This window comes from Engystomops pustulosus, chromosome 10, assembly GCF_040894005.1.
Source record: "Engystomops pustulosus chromosome 10, aEngPut4.maternal, whole genome shotgun sequence".
Lineage (NCBI taxonomy): Eukaryota > Metazoa > Chordata > Amphibia > Anura > Leptodactylidae > Engystomops > Engystomops pustulosus.
Window position 1 is genome coordinate 20,824,964 of NC_092420.1, and position 23,510 is coordinate 20,848,473.

The 23,510-nt window shown below is 43.2% G+C and overlaps 1 protein-coding gene across 5 annotated transcripts in view; it reads left to right on the plus strand.

Moving 5' to 3' along the window:
* CFAP20DC (CFAP20 domain containing) overlaps positions 1-23,510 on the plus strand; it is a 236,681-nt gene that overhangs the window by 106,614 nt on the left and 106,557 nt on the right. For 4 of the 5 annotated variants that reach the window (XM_072126663.1, XM_072126664.1, XM_072126666.1 and 1 more), the window contains 4 exons: positions 467-647; positions 4,102-4,209; positions 8,195-8,290; positions 20,483-20,793. In XM_072126663.1, coding sequence (XP_071982764.1) covers positions 467-647; positions 4,102-4,209; positions 8,195-8,290; positions 20,483-20,793 — 696 coding nt within the window. The remainder of the gene's footprint in view (positions 1-466; positions 648-4,101; positions 4,210-8,194; positions 8,291-20,482; positions 20,794-23,510) is intronic. The other variant, XM_072126665.1, reaches the window with a different exon arrangement.

Here is a 23,510-nt window from a genome sequence, read left to right on the forward strand (position 1 = left end):
ATTTACTTACCCTATTCACTAAGGTCGTGCGCCCGATATCCTGCATGTGTTGCTGCTGCGCCGAGGTACGCCGGAGTTCACCTGATTCTTCCTGGTGCACGTGAGTGCTTGATCTTGCGTCACAAAACCTTTTTTAAATTCCGCGGTTTGTCCAAATCTGTCGGGTTGTTCGACGGCCACGCCCCCAATTTCTGTTGCGTGCATGCCGGAACATATTCGGGAAACCCCACGAAAGTGCGGCGTTCGGACCCTTAGTAAATGTGCCCCACTGTCTTAATCCCTAGTGTAAAACAGCTAATATTGGAGGTGCTAAACTAGAGTATCATCCCTTGAAAGGTGTTGGCAAAGAAATTGTTCAGATCCACATGCACTTCCGTACCATAACGTCTATGGTATAAGTCATGAATAGACTTTATTAAAATGTTGTACTTGCTTTAGTTCTAATTGGTTTTTATGCAATTTCTAGTCAACAAGGTCGACAAGTAGACACGAAAAGTCTCTGCCACATGTGACCCAAGACAAAGGAGCCACCACCTTGGGGCAAGTGATAGACACCAGAGTCTTGTCCCCCACAAATACCCATCCTGCAAACCAAAAGAATAAAGAAAACATGCAACATACGAAAAGAAAGGATCCACAACCCCGAGGTAACTATCTTATACAGATGACTACTGTATGTCAGTGGACTAATACCGGGGGACTGCAACTAGTTGTGTAGGATTATAACTTTTGGGATACTGCAGCACCTTAATCTTATAAATGTATGTCCTATACACCAGCCACATGTAAGTTGTCAGTGACTTATGTGACATCTGGAGACAGTTTCCTGGGTTCCCCTGCCATAGGGCTGATACAGTATGATCAGTGTCAAATCAAATTTATATTGGGCCCTAGGCTCCGAACAAGCTACAAACCCATAGTTCACATGTGTCATCACCCGCTGTGATACCGGCATATCAGATCTGCAGTTGATTTATCCCAATTTATCTCATATGAAATCGTTATTCTGATATCTTGTGCCTTAAAGAAGACGTTTCTCCACAATTTTACCTCTCACACCAGTATTACCTGCTGGTAAAGGGTTAAATTGTCCTCCCCATATCTCCTAAAATTGGCTGCTGTTGAGGCACTGTATACTAATGACAGCTGTTTCTCTGATATGCAAATGAGTAAACATGAGTCAACTTCTGAAGAGAAGAGTCAGGTTTCTTCCAGGCTGCCAGTAAACCACACCTCTTTCTTTTGATTGGCAGCTGTCTTTAAATCCCACCCTGAGTTGACAGTAAGTCCTCCTCCTGTCCATGTTCTGTCCCTACCAGAAGGCTGTTCCTCTCATTGCACGGTGTATTTAGTAGTAAGCACTGTGCCCTACAATATTGTATGGTTAGTTTACTATGGGATATCCCACTGACAGACCCCCTTAAAAGTTATCCAAAAATTTCCGATTTGCGCTGATTTTCCCTGAATGGCCCCGGGATTTTGGCGCATGCGATCGGATTGTGGCGCATCGGCGCCGGCATGCACGAGACGGAAATCGGGAGGTATGGCCGTACGAAAACCCGTCGGATTCGGAAAAAACGCTGCATTTTCTTTAAAAAAATGTCGCTTGACACGTACATACCTGCACCCACGATAGGACAGTGAAGTTCAGTGCATTCCGATGAACTTCAGTGCAGCAGCGACACCTGGTGGACGTAGGAGGAACTACCTTAGTGAATCCCAGCAGAAACCGAATCCTCCGCAGAGAACGCGCCGCTGGATTGCGAGTGGCCCGGGTAAGTAAATCTGCCTCGTTAATCCTTAAAAAATGGACATATTCCATCTTCAAAGCAAATAACATATATAATATTCAGATATCCAGTTAAATAACACGTTTTGGATAACAACCCTTCATCAGACCGAGGACAACTAACATGAGGCTTAGACTCCCCCTGGTATAAAAAGCTCAACACATGCAGAGGGGGTGGGTACAAGTTGAAAGATGCACATATCAGAAATGGGAACCTGTCATCAAGAAGAGGAACCATAAAACTTATTCACCTTCCCCTGTGCCTTTATTGAAAAGTGCAGTGCAGACGTCCCAACATATGACTGCCTCCTCCCACCAGTAAAGTCGTTACCCAAATTTTTTCTGTCTATGTTTATGTTGCTGCACTGGCCACTGGTCAGTGGCTCCACCCACTGTCTCTTGGCCACTCCCATTAGATAATGTGTGAAATGGTGACAGTTTCCCACATAGTGCTCATTGCTAAATACACCATGAAGGAAGAGGAACATCATTCTGGTAAGGACAGGAAGTGGACAGGGAGAGGACTTCCTGTCTGCTGACTCCGAGATTTGAAGAGACACTGAGCTGTCAGTCAAAACAGGGAGGTGGAGGTTCACTGGCAGTGCAGGAGTAAATTTGACTCTTCTCTTCAGAAGTTGACTCATGTCTACTCATTTACTTTTCACAAGAATGGTTGTAAATAAAGGACAGTGCCTCAGTGGCAGATAATTTTAGGTGACATGGTGAGGAATTTTAACTTTTTACCTGCAGGTGTGAGGAGTAAAATCCTGATGACAGGTCTTCTTTAAAGCCAAACACACTACTCAAAGCCTACACTTAAAATAGATGTCCAACATTAAATTTGCAGCAGAATGTTGGCAAATTTTATGATATTTTACAAGACACTTCATCTGTCTTGCTAAATCAAAACCATTCCCTTTAAATCATGCTCCTTGAGAAATAGGTGCAAAAAGGAAGTCCATATTCAAAAATAGAGCCCTCTCCATAATAACAATGAGATGCGCCTACACTTAACCCCATATGTAACTCTCCTTGCCCCACTCCATGTCCTACTCATACACAGGCAATGTAAGGTTCTTGCCGTTCAGATATAGAGTTCTCATAGGACTGTATATTACAGAGAACATGTTTATAGAGCATCCCTTCCCCTACCTCTCTCAAAGTAGAACAATTCTGTCCCACAGATCATAAGAGGTAGTAAAAGTCGATTTCTTTGTATCATACTCTCTGCCCGAAAAAAAAAAAGCTATCATCTAAGATTGGTGCTGGAGGCATTCCGTAAAAAAAACGAGCTATCAATATAAACAGCCTCGTACTATAAAAGAGACACTACAGATCAGACCTACTTAATGGAGCTCAGCCCTGAGGCACCTCTCGGGTAAAGTGAACAAATACAGCCTGGGCGCGCCTCAGGCTTATCACCGCTTAGTATACAAGGTCCCAAGTGGAACCTGCCAGTGCAAAATTGTGATATTGTAAAGTATCTTTAATAGGGATTGTTATGTCCTAGTTGTAGTTTACGCTACTGCAATACTAGTGAAGCAGGTTTATTGTTATTTTGGGCATTTATTAGTGAATTTACTATTAATTTACTTTTGACAAACTCTAATGCAAATTTTTAGGGATGCACCATCTATTATAAACTGTCATTTTAAAAAAGTAAGGCATGGCCAAACCTCTATGGATTTGGAAATCCAGTTGATTCCATCCAAAAAGATAGGCTACATCCAAAATGCCCAAAATGTCTATGCAGCAAAGACCATGTGAGTCAAATATCCATATCGTCTAGTATACCAAGGCTCTTTAGGTCAAGGAGAAGGCATCTGAAGCCTACATGCTCTGTATAAATGGTTGGTGGGCCCTTTAGATTCATCCCTGGTGTTAGTCCATGAGATAATGATGTTGTCCTAATACACCAAACTCTAGACGCCCATGAGAAGACAGTTCCGTGTGAAGACTTCACTACATGTTCTGTTTAGATGGTTGGTGGTCATCAGACTCATCTCTTCTGTTGGGCCAAAATGTTTATAACCTCACATAATGAAGGTCTCCTTAGACACCAAGACTCCACAGGTCTAGTAGAAGGAAATTCCACTTGGAGCCTTCACATATGTTTACTGCTTAGGTTGGTTGGTTTGTTGGGCAAAATTAAGGCTTTCAAAAAGTTCTAGGACCATTGTAAGTACAGCAGTGGAACTACTGAAGATAGCATATGGTGGATATTATGTGAGGATCATTCTAGAGGCCAGAGAAAGACTAAAAAAACATGAAGGAATCAGTCAGTCGGTAATAATCTAGGTCATATTTTTTAGGAGCAGATTTACGTCCTCATCCACCTATGGATCCTCTCACTAGTGAAAAAGGCAGGAGACTGAGGACTGTGGGAAGTACAAACAAGGAGCAGTCAAAATCTGTGCTTGGTAAGTAGCCTCACCAAGGAAAATTATTTCTCTACAGGCCAAGGACATTATATGTAATCACAAAATTGGAACTGCCCCCCCCCCTAAAACCATTCGGTTATATATTGTTATGCTCCATTAGCATATAAAGAATTCTGAATAAATACACTAAACATTATACATATAATGTGATATACATTGTACATTGGTGAGATCCGGTTGTGTAACTTGAAGCTGATGGGCCCCAGTGCAAAGTCTGTGCCCGACCTCCGACTATAATGTAGGGTTTATAGTACCAGTCTTCTCATATAGGAAAGTGACACACTTTGGGCCCCCTTAACCTCTTGGGCCCAGTTGGGACCAAACCCCTCTGCACCCCCTCAAGTTACGCCCCTGGTAAGATTAGCATGAAGTCAGTTTATATTTCTAATATAATGCCAGCCTCTGAATATGGCACCTCCATTTAGATGCCAAGCCCCACCACTTGCTCAAGTTGGCCACTGTTTGTACAATCGGTCTTCTACAGATAAAGATCGTTTACCACTTCCAAAAACTCATTTGGGAACATTTACTTACCCGCCCTGTTGACGCTGTCGATTTGGAATGTCCGACGAGGATTCGGAGCTGCCGCGATTCACTAAGATCGTGCGTCCAATTTCCTTCATGTGTCGCTTCCCGCTGAGGTGCGCCGGAATTCATTCCGCGGTTTGTCTGAATCAGTCAGGTTGCCCGACCGCCACCGGATTTGTGTTGCATGAAAGCCGGTGCCAATACGCCACAATCCAATTTTTTGTGCCAAAAACCCAGGGCAATTCAGCGCAAAACGGAAAAATTTGGTAAACCCGACAGAAATGCGTCCAACGTCCTTAGTAAATGTGCCCCAAACTCTTTTCATCCTTCAGTAGATTCAGTTCCTACGATTTCAATGATCATTTTGTTAGGCTAGATACTGTCAAGTGGGAGGTCCTAGGCTGGAGCAATCACCTAGATACTCCCTCACCTAACTGTGGATAGCAACCCGGTGAAGTTGAGGGACATGTTGAAAGGTTTTCTTTGGACAACTCCTTTGTAATATTTAGCCATACTAAGTACTTAGGGCGTGGGTGCTGTGTCCTAGCTATGGTGACAGCTCCCGTCATTTTGCAAGGTCTTACTTTAAATAATAGTTTAGAACATTGACAATAGAAAGGAACTTAAAAATCATAAAGTGCTTTTCTACAGGGTATTCATTCACAACTTGTCAACTTGATCCATATCCGTGCACGGTTTACTATAGTCAGCATATAGAGTGCACTCATTGTAGTACAAAAAAGCCTAAATTTCCGCCTCTGGCGTTGTGCTGACAGGGTGGCATTCTGACCTCCCTCTCCGAATCTTAATTGTCTTTCTGTGAGGGATCCACCCGCTGCCTCTTCCCTCTGCTTCCTCATAAATGCTGGAATATTTCCTTATTGATGTTGTTCTCTGATACATTGAAGAATTGTAGAAAAAAGAGTTTTCTATGGAATAGATACTTCTAGAACATCTCCAAGAGAACATTTTTGGGACATACAGTCTACATCATGCTGCATATCTATGAACTAGATGCGAGAGGTTGTCACATGTGATAGTCAAGGGATTAGATTAAATTAGATTTTATTTTAACTCAAAAATGGGAAATTGTTATGCTGCAGTTGCAAAACACTTAACATCACAGACATAACAAAAACTTTGCATATATAGCATAAGGCACAATAGACATAAAAGATTTTTTCATGTATTAAGTTGATGCGGAAGACTCTGCAGCCTTTTTCTCATGTGTTTTAGGGGGCATGTCCTCACACTGCTGTGCTCTTAGTTCTCTGCATCGAGCCACTCCACAGCCCCACCCCCTGCTCTGAGACAATGGGGCACATTTACTCACCCGGTCCAGTCGAGGATTCGGGTCTGCCTGGATTCACTAAGGTCGTGGCACCTGATATCCTGCATGTGTCGCTTCCCTGCTCAGGTCCGCCGGAGTTCACCTTCTTCTTCCTGGTGCATGTAAGTGCTGATCTTGCGACACAATTTCGTTTTTTAAATTCCGCTTTTTTTCCGAATCCGTCGGGTTGTCCGACGTCCACACCCCCCGATTTCTGTCGCGTGAAAGCCGGCGCCGATGCGTCACAATCCAATCGCGTGTGCCAAAATCCCAAGGAAATTCGCAGCAAAACGGAAATATTCGGGAAACCTGATGAAAGTGTGGCGTTTGGACCCTTAGTAAATGAGCCCCAATGGGGCAGCCAGATGGGAGGGGATGCAGAGCAGCTCAGCGCAGAGAGCTCATAGCAAAGCAGACGACATTGTGGCACCTGGTAAAGCTACAATCTTGGAATATAAATCTGTGTTTTATATTCATTGATGCTGCTGACAACATAAAATAATAACTTATAAAATTTATAAAATTATAATTTAACAATTTCCCTGGAAAGAAGGGGTACAGATCTTGAAAATGTGACAAGATTCCCCTGTCCTGTGATTAGTAGAGGTTTTCCTGGATTATTTCACTGATCCAGTCTTTTGTCAAGATAGGAAAAGGTGAACAAAAGGTGCATTTACATTGTTCTCTTCTTTACTCTTGATCATAGAAGTAATTATGTTATTGTAAATAAATAAGGGAGCTGTTAACTATACAATTACTTAAATAACTTCTTAAAGGGGTTGTCCACTTACCACAAAGAATTAATATTGATTTTTTAATGAAAAGTTATACAATTTTCCCAATATACTGTCTGTATCAATTCCTCAGTTTTCTCAATCCTTGCTCGCTGTTATTCTTTAGAAGCTTCATTGTTTACTTCTTGTGGATAAAACCCGGTGCCTGAGAATGTGATATCACACAGGTGCACGGCTCGTTATATCCCCGGTCATGTGATGTCACACAGGTGCACGGCTCGTTATATCCCTGGTCACGAGATGTCACACAGACACACGGTTCGTTATATCTCTGGTCATGTGATGTCACACAGGTGCACGGCCCGTTATATCCCTGGTCATGTGATGTCACACAGGTGCACGGCTCGTTATATCCCTGGTCAGGAGATGTCACATGGGTGCACGGTTCGTTATATCTCTGGTCATATGATGTCACACAGGTGCACGGCCCGTTATATCCCTGGTCATGTGATGTCACACAGGTGCACGGCTCGTTATATCCCTGGTCAGGAGATGTCACATGGGTGCACGGTTCGTTATATCTCTGCTCATATGATGTCACACAGGTGCACGGCCCGTTATATCCCTGGTCATGTGATGTCACACAGATTCATGACTCGTTATATCCCTGGTCATGTGATGTCACACAGGTGCACGGCCCGTTATATCCCTGGTCATGTGATGTCAAACAGGTGCACGGCCCGTTATATCCCTGGTCATGTGATGTCACACAGGTGCACGGCCCGTTATATTTCTGGTCATGTGATGTCACACAGGTGCACGGTTCGTTATATCTCTGGTCATGTGATGTCACACAGGTGCACGGCTCATTATATCTCTGGTCATGTGATGTCAAACAGGTGCACGGCTCGTTATATCCCTGGTCATGTGATGTCAAACAGGTGCACGGCTCGTTTTATATCCCTGGGACTGGTTTTATCCACAAGAAGTAAAAAATGGCAGCAAGCAGAGGTCTAGAAAACTGTGAGGAACTGATACAGAAAGTATATTGAAAAAAAATCATTACACAAACCATATCAATTACTCGCTGAAAGTGCACAACCCCTATAACTTACATCAAAACTAAAGAATAAAATGGGGAAGAAAAGGAGAATAAGCAGAACAGCAGTCACCGCGCCTGGTAAGGATATTGGGCCCCTTAGTTATGGAGCAGAGGGCAGTGGTTGTGGGGGAATACGAGAATCTCTCCTGCGCTTTATGGCTTATCAGTGGAGCAGCCGGGAGAGATCTCAGCTCTAATACAAATCCACTTGCAATTTAAAACATGCAGATAAGGAGAAATGTATTTTCTATGATATATTTTCTCTCTCAGACGGCTCTTCAGTGGGACACAGCGGAAATGAAGATAAGCCCCGCGCTCAGATCCGTGTGCCCTCCTGCGGGAGCAACACAAGCGCAGACGTCCCAGGTGAGACCCTCCCTGATGTCATAGACCCCGTATATGCCCTAGGGGGGGATTGCTTACCAGTAAAAAAAAACTTTGTGAAATTTGTCTCACACGGTGTTAATATTAGTTTACAAGCATCAATACACCCATACAGCTCCTGTATAAGCAGGTAGTGATAATACAGGGTCTCCTGGGGAACCCTGAAAAGCTTAGGTAGAACTGTGGTTCTGTAGTGTACAGGATCCAACTATGTCAAAATGAAGCTTAAATCACTGTATGATGACAAAAATATACCATTTTTAAACAAACTTCATTCATTTTCACAATTTTCTGAGAAGATTGTACATAGTGTCTTATGAGCGGCCTGAACATAATGTCCTATCTGCTCGCAGTGTGTACATAGTACATTGGGGGTCATTTACTAAGGGCCTGATTCGCGTTTTCCTGACGTGTTACCCGAATATTTCCGATTTGCGCCGATTTTCCCTGAATTGCCCCAGGATTTTGGCGCACGCGATCAGATTGTGGCGCATCGGCGCCGGCATGCACGTGACGGAAATCGGGGGGTGTGGCCGAACGATAACCCGACGGATTCGGAGAAACCGCCGCATTTAAAAAAAAAATGTGTCGCGAAAATTGCACTTACCTTCACTCAGCCCTGCTCGGTGTATTCCAGTGCGTTCCGATGCTCTTCAGCGCAGCAGCGCCACCTGGTGGACGTTGGAGGAACTACCTTAATAAATCCCAGAGAACGCGCCGCTGGATCGCGAATGGGCCGGTTAAGTAAATCTGCCCCATTGTGTCCTATCTGCAGGCAGCATGTTATAGAGCAGGAGGAGCTGAGTAGAATTTACATTGTGTCCTATCTGCAGGCAACATGTTATAAAGCAGGAGTAGCTGAACAGATTGTACATAGTGTCCTATCTGCAGGCAGCATGCTAAAAAGCAGGAGGAGCTGAACAGATTGTACATAGTGTCCTATCTGTAGGCAGCATATTATAGAGCAGGAGGAGCTGAGCAGAATTTACGTAGTGTCCTATCTGCAGACAACATGTTATAGAGCAGGAGGAGCTGAGCAGATTGTGCATAGTGTCCTATCTGCAGGCAGCATGTTATAGAGCAGGAGGAGCTGAGCTGATTGTACATAGTGTCCTATTTGTAGCTAGCATGTTATAGAGCAGGAGGAGCTGAGCAGAATGTACATAGTGTCCTATCTGCAGGCAGCATGTTATAGAGCAGGAGGAGCTGAGCAGAATGTACATAGTGTCCTATCTGCAGGCAGCATGTTATACAGCAGGCTCTTAATTTTGCAATGATTACATTATTTTCTGTGTCTTCGAAACAATGCAGCTTTTTTCCTGACAACTTGAACAGAATTCATCTTAATTATTTAGTTTTATAACTTTCATATTTTTCAAAGACGGAGCAGAACACATTGGATCCCAGCTGGGGGGATATTGTTTTCATATATCAGAGACATAAAGCAGAACTTGTTACGTCTAAGTTATTTTTATTGTTTTACAATGATCTGATTTGCAATAGTCATTAACAAGATTAATATTTTACTGGTCTCCTTAAAAGCAGCCAATGAGGATGCAGCTTTGCTAATGAAGATTAATAACTATTTAGAAAGGAATACATTAGGATGATTGTTCTATTATTCTCATGTAGCACTCCTCGTCTGCTCTCGCTGCTATTGTACTGCACCAACATACACAGGCACCAGCTAAATGCACACAGATGAGTTGGATCTGTAATGCAATGTGACTTTCCAGTCTCGTAGATAGAAATAGATTATGTGCACATATATAATTAGAAAAGAGAACAATAATGAGAAATATGTATTCCTGCGGTGCCTACCTACACAAGGATTAAGGTCCTTTTTAGTATAAAATTTGGTGGGTGGTTGGGGTGGCCATGGGCCCCCTAGAAGGCTTGGGCCCCGGGCTAACGCCCAAACTGTCTTTATTATATTCCACTACTATAGGACATATGATATCCTACCTAAGGCAGCATGTTATAGAGCAGGAGGAGCTGATCATATTGTACATAGTGTCCTATCTGAAGGCAGCCTGTTATAGAATGGGAAGAGTTGAACATATTGGGGCAGATTTACTTACCCGGTCCTGTCGCGATCCCCAAGGTGCGTTCTCCGACGAGAATGAAGTCCGGCGCGATTCTTCAAGATCATGCGTCCATTTTCCTGCATGTGTCGCTTCCCCACTGAGGTCCGCCAGAGTTCACCTTCTTCTTCCCGGTGTGAGTGCATTGTCTTACGACACAATTTAGAATTGTGAATCCCACCCTTAGTCTGAATCAGTCGGGTTGTCCTTTGGCAACGCACCTCGATTTGTGGATGCGTTTGCGCCGAAATCCGATCGCGTGCACTAAAAACCCCACTTAAATGCTGCGCAAATGGGAAATAGTCGGGAAATCCAATGAAAATGCGCCGTGCGGACCCTTAGTAAATGTGCCACATTGTATACAGTTTCCTTTCTGCAGGCAGCATGTTATAGAGCAGGAGGAGCGATCACATGGTACACAGTGTCCTATATGAATGGGGAAGGCATCTTATCATATCAGACTTGGTGTGTAAAAGTTGGTGACAGATTCCCTTCAATTCATTTTAGAAGTAGATTACTTGAAGTGTAGCCTATTTTAGAAAATGCTGTACCCATTTTAAGTTTCCATAATAACCCAAGGATTCTGATTTATTCCCATAATTCCCATAAAACCTGTAACCTGCAGAGTCCATTGTAACACATCAAGCTCAACAAAACCAATTGTATGGAGACTGCAGCCTGGTGAATATTGGGGCACATTTAATTACCCGTCCGGAGTTGTTCACCTAAAGTGAATTGTCCGAAAATCATGGATTGTGCCGCGAATAACTAAGATCGTGCGCCCGATATCCTGCATGTGTCACTTCCAAGCTCAGGTCCGACAGAGTTCACCTTCTTCTTCCTGGTGCATGTAAGTGCATTGGATGCGACACAATTTGAATGTTAAATCTTGCGCTCAGTCAGAATCAGTCGGATCGTCCGATGGCACACCCCCAGATTTCTGTCGCATGAAAGCCGGCACAGCCGTGCCACAATCTGATCGCGTGCAACACAATCTCCTGCTAAATACCTGTCACAGCTATGTAATCCCCAAAAATGTTGCAAAATCAGACTAAAGTGCGGCCGTGGACCTTAGTAAATAAGCCCCATTGTCTTACCTCATACAATAGAATCTGAAGTAGGAATGTTTGGCCTTTAAGAATGTAACATCTAATGAAGTGTGTGATCCATCCATCAATCCCAAAGCTTGGTTATGGATGGCAGTCCCTCCATGTAATGCATGTGCCCAGTAAGCTCTACACATTCCCTTCCTAAAAGAAATGGAACATGACAAAGCTATTTGTGTGCGCCCAGTCATTAGTCCTCCACCACAACAAGCATTAGGAGCTGTGCATTGGCGAGCGGCTGCGCTGCACGGATAGCGACGCTTTCTTTAAACAAGATAAATGGACATCATCTTTTTAATGCAGCAGTTTTGGAAGGTACAGCCGCACATAAATCATCTGGGTCCCTGTTTATGTATAAAATGTGCTGAAGGTTTGCTTTATGTTCTACATGGTTACACTCTGGGCTTCTGCTTATATCCATAAAAAGAGAGTCGTAGGCAATCATTTTATGTGTAGTACATCCCCAAAACAACAACAGGGGGGTCCGTTACCAATGTATGACCAAAATCAGCAACAGATTGCATTCGATCATCATATGGGCGGTTTAGGCAGCCATCCAGGACTCTAAACTTATCATTAGTAAGTAAGTGAGAAGAAACTAAACCGCTTATGGATTATGTGCTTATAAATGCCTCTTTAGAAACATATAAAGACTTGGGGTTAGGAAACTTTTGCCTCAGTACTACCTTGAAAGGCAGTCTCCTTAACATGGAGCATGACTTACCAGAAGTCTTGTGACATGATGCAGGATAATAGCCAAAACAGTATATCTGTTCCAAAAGCAATAGACTCCTAACTGTAGACCATGCTGTTTCAATGTTTTTGCATCTCATCAACACGGTGTAGGCACTGAGCAAGGTTTTCCAGAATCCCAAACAGAACGTACATGTCCTTCATAGACATAGGGGGTCATTTACTAAGGGCCCGATTCGTGTTTTCCCGACGTGTTACTCGAATATTTCCGATTTGCGCTGATTTCCCCTGAATTGCCCCGGGATTTTGGCGCACGCGATCAGATTGTGGCGCATCGGCGCTGGCATGCACGCAACGGAAATCGGGGGGCGTGGCCGATCGAAAACCTGACGGATTCGGAAAAACCGCTGCATTTAAAAAAAAAATGTGTCGCGGAGCTTGCACTTACCTTCACTCAGCCCGGCTCGGTGTATTCCAGCGCGTTCCAGGGAAGGAACTGCCTTAATAAATCCTGGCCGGACCCGAATCCAGCGCAGAGAACACACCGCTGGATCACGAATGGATCGAGAAAGTAAATCTGCCCCATATTCTCCATAAGGGGCTTGGTTTCTTTACTGACCTGCATCTACAGTCTCCCATTTAGCCAAACCAATTCCCTACTCTTTGCTGATGAGGAACAATAACTTTGAAACAGTGCTGCCTACAGTTGGGTGTCTATTTGTTTAGGAAAACAAAATCCCCACGATATGTCACTAAGCTTCTTGCGAGTCATGTTCGAGCCTGCCAGATAAATTGATTGTAAGGTCCCAGTCTTCATCATTCAATATAAATACACCTTTAGGTTGCTCTAAGTTGGATTTCCGGGGATATAGTACTGTTTGAGCCTGCTCCTAACCAGGGGATACACAGGCACTCTGCTCAGCCAGTCTGACCCTTTCTATAAAACAGGGAAAAGTCAAGAGTGTGGCATCATCTGAGGACATCCATGCTACTGAACAGGCCAACTTTTTTCCAGATGAGGAAAGTTGATGATGGTATCTTGGTATTTGCTGTAGTTATAAATGGTTCAAAAGCAGAGACCATTGCCCTGATGCATCATAGCCTGATGTTTTCCAGAAGCAGGGGAACCCAAGTAGTGAAAAACCAAGCATCCATGTTATCCTCATGCCTCCACTGACTATTCTTCATACAAGGACAGTAGTATTGATCAGTATGCCTTTTATTAAACGGGTTAAACATTTCAACAATTTACATTGACTTCCATTGATGTGTGATTCATGAATGAAAGGTTTTCATCACAGTTTCTTCTTCCATAACTTTTCACTTTACTATTCCTTATGATGAGGCTTTAGTATGTATCTCCTTCTGATCCTGATCCTAGAGGGGCATAATCAGTATTGAACTGAGGTTCCCTTGCCTCACCAGATAATGATTCCCCATCAACACCCAAGGAATAGATCCATGTAGCCTCCAAATTGGGTTATGCTTGGATAGGAGTTGCTTTGGTTCACCAGTTAAGATACTTGAGGCCCATTCTCCATCAACCCATGAAATAGACCCTTGTAGCCTCCAAATTGGGTTATGCTTGGACAGGGGTTGCTTGTGATCACTGAATAACATGATATGTAGGGCTTATTCTTCATGAACCCCTATGAAATAGACCCTAATAGCCTATGAATTGGGTTGTCTTCTGCTAGATCACTGGGGTCCAGTATTGAAGAAAGCTTGGGCCCTCCAGAAGATCCTCTAGTATTCTGGTGGGCCAATCCGACATTGATCCGACATTGATCCGACTCCTCAATTAAATACCACAGGAACATACTGTAAACTTCTGAAAAATTCTCAAACATTTAGAAAGTAATGTTCACCTATATATCTATTTAAAAAATGGCGCAATATGCTGGCCTGGTGAAGCCAATATTCATCTCTAATTACGTCTTTCTCCAAGTATTATGTTCCTCTCGATTGCCTTATGCTTGGACAGGGGTTCCTTGGGCTCACTAGATAAGATGATATTTGGTTCCCATCAACACCATGAAATAAACCTTTGTAGCCTCCAAATTTGGTTAAAGTTGGGCAGGAGTTCCTTGTGCTCACTGAATAGCATCATATTTTGCGCCCACTTTCCATGAACCCCTATGAAGTAGACCCAAGTAGGCTCCAAATTGGACCACTGAGGTCCAGTTTTGAAAAAAGCTTGGACCCATCAGAGAATCCTCTAATACTCTGGTGGCCCAATCTGATATTGGGCATACACAACTTGAAATGGATGAGGTCAGCACTCGCTGTTTCTTGAGTAGAAGTAATCTCTTTATTATTCCATGGAAAGACAGCAGTTACAAATACAATGGGGCAGATTTACTCACCCGGTCCCGCGGTGCGTTGTCCGGCACGATTCACATCGTGCGTCCGAGTTCCTGCATGTGTCGCTGCTGCGATGAGGTCCGCCGGAGTTCACCTGCTTATTTCTGGTGCATGTGAGTGCTTGATCTTGCGACATAAATCCTTTATGAAATTCCACGGTTTGTCCGAATCCGTCGGGTTGTCTGACGGCCCGTCCCCCGATTTCTGTCACCTGCAAGCTGGCACCGATGGACCAAAATCCGACCGCGTGCGCCAAAATCCTGCAAAACGGAAATATTCGGGAAACCCGACGAAAGTGCAGCTTTCGGACACTTAGTAAAATAGCCCCAATAAGGTGGAAAATCTGACCTTTACGGTCTTTAGTCATAGATATTGGGAATAGGAACAAGTTATTTCCACAGGAACATACTGTAAACTTCTGAAAAATTCTCAAACATTTAAGAAGAAATGTCCAGCTATATCTCTATATATTGATGTTCTGTTAAGTAATCCATACTCTAACCCCAATGTGCTGGCCCGTTATAGCCAATATTCATCTCTAATGACGTCTTTCTCCAAGTGTTATGTTCCTCTCGATTTCCTGATGACATCCCCTCCTCTTAATTTTCCTGTGCATGTGGCAATTTCTTCGGTGAGCACATTAGGTTAAACCATGGTCAGGAGAACTCTATGAAATAGTTATCTTCATGCATTTTTTATTTGCGTATCGTTCTTCATGAGGGCAAGAAATTTGAAAGTCAAATTAAAACCGGAGCTAATGGGCCTCATGGGAAAAACTATTGAAAAACTTTAAGTTTTCAGTAGACTCCGGGAATCACAAGTGCCGATCACACGAGCCTCCAGTCGGGTTCATTTACATTCCTCAGTCACTGTCCACGAAGGAGTATCGCCCAACGATTACAATAAATGAAGCATGTTCAACTTGAATTACATCAAAGAAGGAAAAGCCTTAAAGGACTCACTGCAAGGCAGGTGTTAATTATAATTTCAGACTTGTGAATTTCTCACACATTATTACAACCCCGAGCCGACAATGAAATGCAAATGAATCGCCCGTAGCTATGACCACTAGTTTCCATCAATTATTGAGAAAATTGCAAGTTTGTCTAATGCCGTAACGGGACAATGTCTCGACTTTTTTTTTTTCTTCTGTATTCAAATCGCTTGCGTGGAAAATATTATAGAAGGAAATGAAGACTTTTGTTTTTAGATTTTTGTACTTTTGTTCTTTTGAGTATATTACAATGTATAATTCTAGATTATAATTGCAGCCATGGTTAATGGTCTCTGAAGTAACATAGCGTGCGTTTTAAATATACACGGCTGTGTTATTGGCTATTAGGCATCCAGGGCTTTTATTGTCTGCTGTGGACTAACTACATATTAGCAAATGAATAAATATATCCATTAACAATGAAGAGGAACAACGCCGGTAGAGAATAAAGCTGGAAGTGGTTTTGTCCATGAATGCCGTTTTTTCATGGGTGAAAACATCCTGGATTGATTCCTAGGTTACAGACCACCACAGGATACACAGGATGAAGCAATTTTGTCAAAAGAAAAAATTTTGAAAAAAATGCTCATTGAAGGGGTTAGGGATCTTAAAGAGAAACAGTCAGCAGGTTTTACCCCACTAAACTACTAGTCCCCTCATGTAGCAATAGTGGATTATAATATCGGCCGTTCAGGCGGTAACATGGGGTCTAAGCCTTCTAGGGGGCCCTTGTCCACCCAAACCTCCCACCAAATTTTTGTTTCTGCTCTCAATACACATGTACACAGGACCTTAGAAGGTCTTCCAAATATCCTGAACCCACATATTGAAAGCAGGCAGAAGGGACACATCCTTCAATCTCAAAAAAGCTGATTTAAAAATAATAGGAGGAGTCAAAAATAGAAGGGAACTAGATAGAACTTATCTGCAGCTTGCATTTGCAGCTGGCACATTTACTTACCCAGTCTTGTCGCGATCCCTGATCCGGACGGTCCGACGAAGATGAAGTCCGGCGCGACGATTCACCAACATCGTGCGGCCGATATCCTGCATCTGTCGCATGTCCACTGTGTCTTGCGACACAATTTACAGTGTTAAATCCCGTGCGCTGTCCAAATCCGTTGGATCGTCCAACGCTTCCTCCCCCCGATTTGTGTCACGGGAAAGCCGGTGCGGTTGCTGACGAAAATGTGGTCTGCGGATCCTTAGTAAATGAGCCCCTATGTCTTTAGCTGTCTTTATCTCTGGTTCTGTACCTCACAAAGCCATAAGCCAGATGTGATCTAAAAGATGAAATCTTTATCTTTAATACTGTGGATAGAAGATCATTCAACTTGGTACAACTTTAATGATATGGAGAACTGTGAAAGTTTTCCATCTATGTGATGTAGGAGGCCAATTCATAGAACTTTTAGGGTTGCATATCTTTATAATATCGATGACCTAAAGCAGCTCCATGTATGAACCATATCTGTCTCATCTGTGTTACTGCTCCTATTCAATCTCCTGTAATCTTGCCCAACAACAACATACAAAATGAAGATTCCTGTTCCATTCACTGTATTGATTCCGGGTGTTGGACCCCCATGTATCTGATGATGATACTGATGGAATGGAAATAAAAGATATATATGTCTCTCCAGAATATAATAACAGTTATTCCCGGTGGTGAAACCCAGAAAATAGGGCCCAAAAGTCTGAAGCGCCATTTTTTTGCCATTTTGCAATATATTTAAAATTTTATAAAAGTGATACAGATACATTACCCAAAATGGTAGCAAAGAAAATGTCAGCTCATCCCGCAAAAAGTAACACCTCACACAGCTCTGTACACCAAAGTATGAAAAAGTTATTAGCACCAGAATATGACAAAACGAAGAAATGTTTTTTTTGTACAGAAAATGTTATTTTACAAATGTATAAATACACAATAAAACCTATATAAATTTGGTGTCCCAGTATCGTACTGAGCCAAAGAATAAAGAAATTGTTAAGCAAAAAATACGACCTCACACAGCTCTTTACAGGGAAGAAAAAGTTATAGATTTTTGAAAGTGGAGAAAGAAAAATGGAAACGCAAAAAAAAACAAAAAAAGGGTCTTGGTCATTAATGGGTTAAGCTCAATAGCTTAGGCATGTAATTAACTCAAAGAGTAAAAATATGAATTAGAAAGGTGAATAAATATGAGATCCTTCACGGTCGCAGGTCTGACTTTCAAGTGATAACTTTGTTCCCTTTCAAGTTCACTTTATGGACCTTCGAGAGGGGTGACCGATTCATCATGAAAGAGCCTCCAGGTGTAGAGATGCTACACATGTCTGTCTCGGTAATGATGGTTTCATCTTCTAAAGTATTTATTATTTCTATCTGCATAAAATACCCTCAGAACATACATGAATATTTTATTATATGCAGGTAGCACATTGCAAGTGGCTTCTACTCTTCCTTTATACTGTAGGTAGCCAATATATTGATAATGTTCCCTTGTCCTCCATCGGTGTATGAGGACATATCGACTAAGCATGTCCATGGTGACCATGAAATCCTATAATATCCAAGGTCAACTTTGTAAACCTAAATCACTATTGGCCCTGAACCTGAGCAGAGATTCTTCATTCCCATCCTTCCCAGGTCTTACAATGGGAGCAAGCTAAGGAGAAAAGCACCAGTCCAGTTGTCATGATCCCTTCTGTCCTGCAAAACATGGAAAAAAGAGATGAACAATTAGTTTCTCCTGGTCAATTGCATGCCATGGATTTTATAGCCCCTTCTCATCTATCCAACACTTTGCTCTAGTTCACATTCTTGAGAAATCCACATGGGTTGAGTTCTACTAAATTTAGATCCATGGACCTCTAGACATTGAGGGTCATTTACTTAAGGGCCCGATTCGCGTTTTCCCGACGTGTTACCCGAATATTTCCGATTTGCGCCGATTTCCCCTAAATTTCCCCGGGATTTTGGCGCACGCGATCAGATTGTGGCGCATCGGCGCTGGTATGCACGCGATGGAAACCGGAGGGCGTGGCCGAACGAAAACCCGACGGATTCGGAAAAAAACGCCGCATTTAAAACAAAAAATCTGTTGCGGAGCTTGCACTTACCTTCGCTCAGCCTGGCTCGGTGAACTCCAGCGCGTTCCGATGCTCTTCAGCTCAGCAGCGCCACCTGGTGGCCCGGCGGAGGGACTACCTTAATGAATCCTGTCCGGACCCGAATCCAGCCAAGAGAACGCGCAGCTGGATTGCGAATGGGCCGGGTAAGTAAATTTGCCCCATTGACTGAATAATGAACCAGGCTAAACCAGAAAGTATGAAATGGTCTAACGGTTGATTGTGTACCATGGACGGTCTCGTCTCATCTACTGTATCTAAAACTATGTTCAAGTTCTTGAGAGATACACATAGAGATTGAGTTTTACTAAATACATATTCATCTAGACATCCACTAGGTGGCTAATAAACTAGACTTAGACTAAACCAAGAATTGCTAAATAGTCTAATCTGGGCCGCCTCCAGGTTTCAGTAGGCCCTTGGGCGACAGAGCCTCAGTGGCCCCTTTGTAGTAAAGTCATGTAGTGGCATAGATTAATTATATGCCCCCCCCCCCCCATGGATTAATTTTATACAGCTGCCTCGGCCATGGAATACTTATATACAACCTGGCCCTCCCTGTGGCTTATATGCAGGCCTCCCTTCTCCAATGGATTACATGCAGCCCGTATGCATTAATTATATGTCGCCCCCCTCATCCCTCCATGGATTATATGCAGACACCCCCCATTGATTAATATAAGCACTACCCCCCCCCCACCATGGATCATATGCACCCCTATGGATTAATTATATGCAGCCCCCCTCAACCCCCATGGATTAACTATACGTAGCCTGGGCCCCCTTCACACCCCATGGATTAACTATATGTAGCCTGGGGCCCCTTTACCCCCCATTAATTAACTATATGTAGCCTGGGCCCTACCACCCCCCGTAGCTTAATGCTGGGAAAGGTTATGGACCCTGGAACTTGCCCGTGAATGCCGGGTGCTGGCACCATCCCTGAGTCTAATCTATTGTGAGTTTTTAACTCTTAAAGAGGTTTTTCCGGGCACTAATGGTGTCTGGTATATGTAGGGTCATTCTCAGTTGATCAATGACAGTGTGCCAATGAGCTGCAACAGATACCTTCATCCATTATGTATTGGAGTCACAGCAGTATAACAAGCCATATGTCACTGAAGTGATATGGACTATCCATAAAATAAGCTATCAGATTGTTTGGAGACTGAGATTGTAATATGAGGCAAGCCGCATTTACCAAGTCTGGCCACCACACAGGGAATGTAGCTTTTCTTCTTGCCCAGAGGCCACCAATACAAGCACATGCGAGAAGCTCCCAAGCTAGAAAGTACCTAGAATTTCCTACAAGAGAGTAGAAACTCAATCCTCAAGTTGCAAACTCAGAAGCAGTGACTCCTATCATGATGATGCATAGGTGGACTGTAGGATCAAGTTGTGGAGGAAATATACTAGGATCCATTCAGACAGGGTTAGGTCAGAAGTAGTAGATAAGCAGATGTTTAAGTTGGTAAGTAGACAAGAAGATCAGTCTACAAGCCCAATGATAAATGCATTAGGACCAAACTTACCTATACAGACTTGAAGACCTAAAAAGACTCATGGCTGAGGCACTTTGTGATGGGAAGAGCATCCTGAAGAAGTCCGGGTCACTGGTGTAGGTCCTGGTTAGGGGCGATGGGTAGAAGGACACCTGGCCTTGAGGTGAACCAGCAGATCTCTACAGCTACAGTTACTTATTCTTATCCATATTTCACTTTGCTCTTATGAAATGTGGATGTAAATTTACTAATAACATGTAATTTTCTTCACCTCCTTCCATGACATATTATCAATCCTCGTGTATTTTATTTTCTAGATGACTGGATTTTTCCTGACAGTTTTCGAGATGTATCCAAACTATCTGACAACCTACATCAAACAGACATCAGCAATCTCTGTGAGCAGTTGGCAGATAACAACCAAAGTGACACTGCCTATCCTGAAGAAAGGACCCCCGGGGACCCCGACAACATTTCCACTCACTCTTCAATGTCTGGCTCTGTGCATCATGGGAGATTTCAGGGTCAATCATCTGACAGGGGTGCGGTCTCCCTGGAAGTTTTGGAACATGACAGCCGAGGAGCGCGAATGGAAGATGATTTCTATGGAAGTGACAACAGCATTGAGGTAATTTTCAGTTGTCAGCTGCGGGAAGGACAATGTTGGTGTGCGATGGTCTGCGGCAGAACGCGCATTCATTAATGGGGTAATATATGTCATTGGAGATTTTCCAATTGCCAAATCATATTTGTATAACCGTCACGTCCGGATGTCAGAACTTTCAGCGAGATGAGCAGCGCTACATTGATGTTACTCATTGCTGCCTGCTGGGATAGTCTGTCACAGATCATTTTGTGAGAAAGTTCTACCTCCGTGTGAATTACTGACTGATAGGAAAATCTCCTGTCCTTTTGGTAAAGAAGACAGCGTTAGATAGTTATGCGTTCCAGCTGCTGCGGAACATCTTAATACAAACCTAAGTTGCTCAATAACTTTATATTACATATCACTGATGCTGCAGAACATCACAATACACACATGAGCTGCTGTAGGGCATTATAAAACACACCTCAGCTGCTGCAGAACATCATAATACACACCTCAGCTGCTGCAGAACATCATAATACACACCTCAGCTGCTGCAGAACATAATAATACACACCTCATCTGCTGCAGAACTTCATAATACACACCTCAGTGTGAGGCACCAGGGGTAGTGCACCCACTGAACCACTGAATGTGATGACGTAAGCTGACACCTGGGAGCGGAGTCTAAGTGGCACCCGGTTTTCACAAGCCCGAAAAGCAGGTCAGACTTGGCCAAGGCGAGGTGCAGAATCCTGAGACTGAGTCGTGGACAGGCTGGAGGTCAGGAAAGACAGCACAGAATCGGAGTCACAATGCGGAATTACAACAAATGCACAGGGTATCATAAGGGAACAAGCTTTCTCTAGGGCTCCAAGCACAAAGATCCGGCAGGGGGCAAAAGAAAAGGGAGTCTATTATCAGGGCAGGCAACCAGCAGCACCAATTAGCGGCACGTTGGCCATTTAAATCTCACAGAGCCGGTGCGGCTAGGTTGCTGGGGCACAGAGAGGCACACGGATGCGCAGGAGCACCCGTGACACGCAGCTTCTGTAGAACTTTTTAATACACCCAGACTCCGGTGCTATATAACCCTACTCATGCAGAACCTTACAATACACACCTCAGCTGCTGCAGACTATCATAATACACACCTCAGCTTCTGTAGAACATCATAATACACACCCAGAGCCCAGCGCTACATAACCCTACTTATGGAGAACATTATAATACACACCTCATCTTTTGTAGAACATTACAATGCAAACCGAGAACCCTCAAGTAAACACCTCAGCTGCTGCAGAACCTTATAGCACATTCTATATCTTCTGCAGAATGCAAGACTTTAAACCTCCCAAGTTCTCCTTGATTGCTAACAAGGTAGTTCCCCTGGAGTCCTATAAGACAGTCAACAAATAGCAAAGGAGAAGTGGTCACCCACGTTGTCACCTTGCAAGTATTTTATCAGCCTAGCCAATAGTTTTTCTGTTATATCGTGATTTTTTTGACAGGACCCCATTAGAGATTTATACTGCCATATTAAAGAAAGTCCACCGTCTGTATTAACCATACACAGCTGCAGTGTTAGGTCGCAGTCCTGGAGATCTGTGTAACCATATGTTTGTGAAAATATTTATTTTCCAGAATTGTAGCTTGGGGGTTGTCCTTAAAACTCTGCAATCAACTGCTCCTCAGCCCCTCCCCTCTGCTGTAATACCTAACCAGAAGCCTACAACTGCTCTTGGGGCCATGCTGTGAGATATCACAAAGTAGTACACCACAGTGCAGCATGTCCAGCTGCAATCCTGGAATATAATGGCAATATAAGACACCCTCTCTATTGTGGCTGACATATTTGAGTTAATTTCCCTTTTATGGACAGTATATTTGAGTTGTTAGGTTGACAACCCTATACTGACCCCCCCATAACTCGGAGGTCCAAAAGGAGCTGAATGGTGTAACTCAATGATATGTATCAAGGCCAAAACCGATATTTTTATATAATCATAGAATGCTTTGTAGACTTCTAATATACATATAACTTACAGCCGTGAGTACATTATCTGCGGAGCTGAAGATGTCAAATGACGACACTAAAACCTTCACTATAGCAACTAGGAATATAGGATCTTATGACGGGGAATATAATCCGGTTATAAGGCATTACTAAAAATTGATTAATATCGGGGGCATATAATATATACAGTATGTGCAGTCACTGTGCATCCCATAATAGCCTTGGTAATGTCAGATGTTACATAAGCCGCCTTCAGCATTCCCTGCGCATTATTTAGGGACCTGAGTATGTCTTAGAGCGCATTCATTGATCCAGCATTGCGGATTCGCTATTAGGAAAGTTGCATTTTTCTCCATCATGTGTCAGTCATAAAAGCTCCTCGACATTCCACAACGATTTGTTATTTTTGAACCGACTTTATGTTTTTTTTTTTATTGATCGATGGAATTTGTGCAATGTCCTCTAGAAATTATATTTATGTAAGTAAAGGTATAAGGAGAACATACAAGAGAGTGATTACACCGGAATATATATCGGCAAAGTGATATATGATCCTGTCAAAATATTCTTTCTCATCTTCTATGATTTGCAAATGCCAATGAACTGATCCAGTTTGGTCCGGCAGCCAGTATGCAGGCAGTTACACTTATTCATCAAATTTAAAGGGGTGTTCCAGGATTGGGGTGGCATCATTCTGATACTTCTAGTCTTCTGCGCCATTAACTAGCCCAAAGATGCGGCG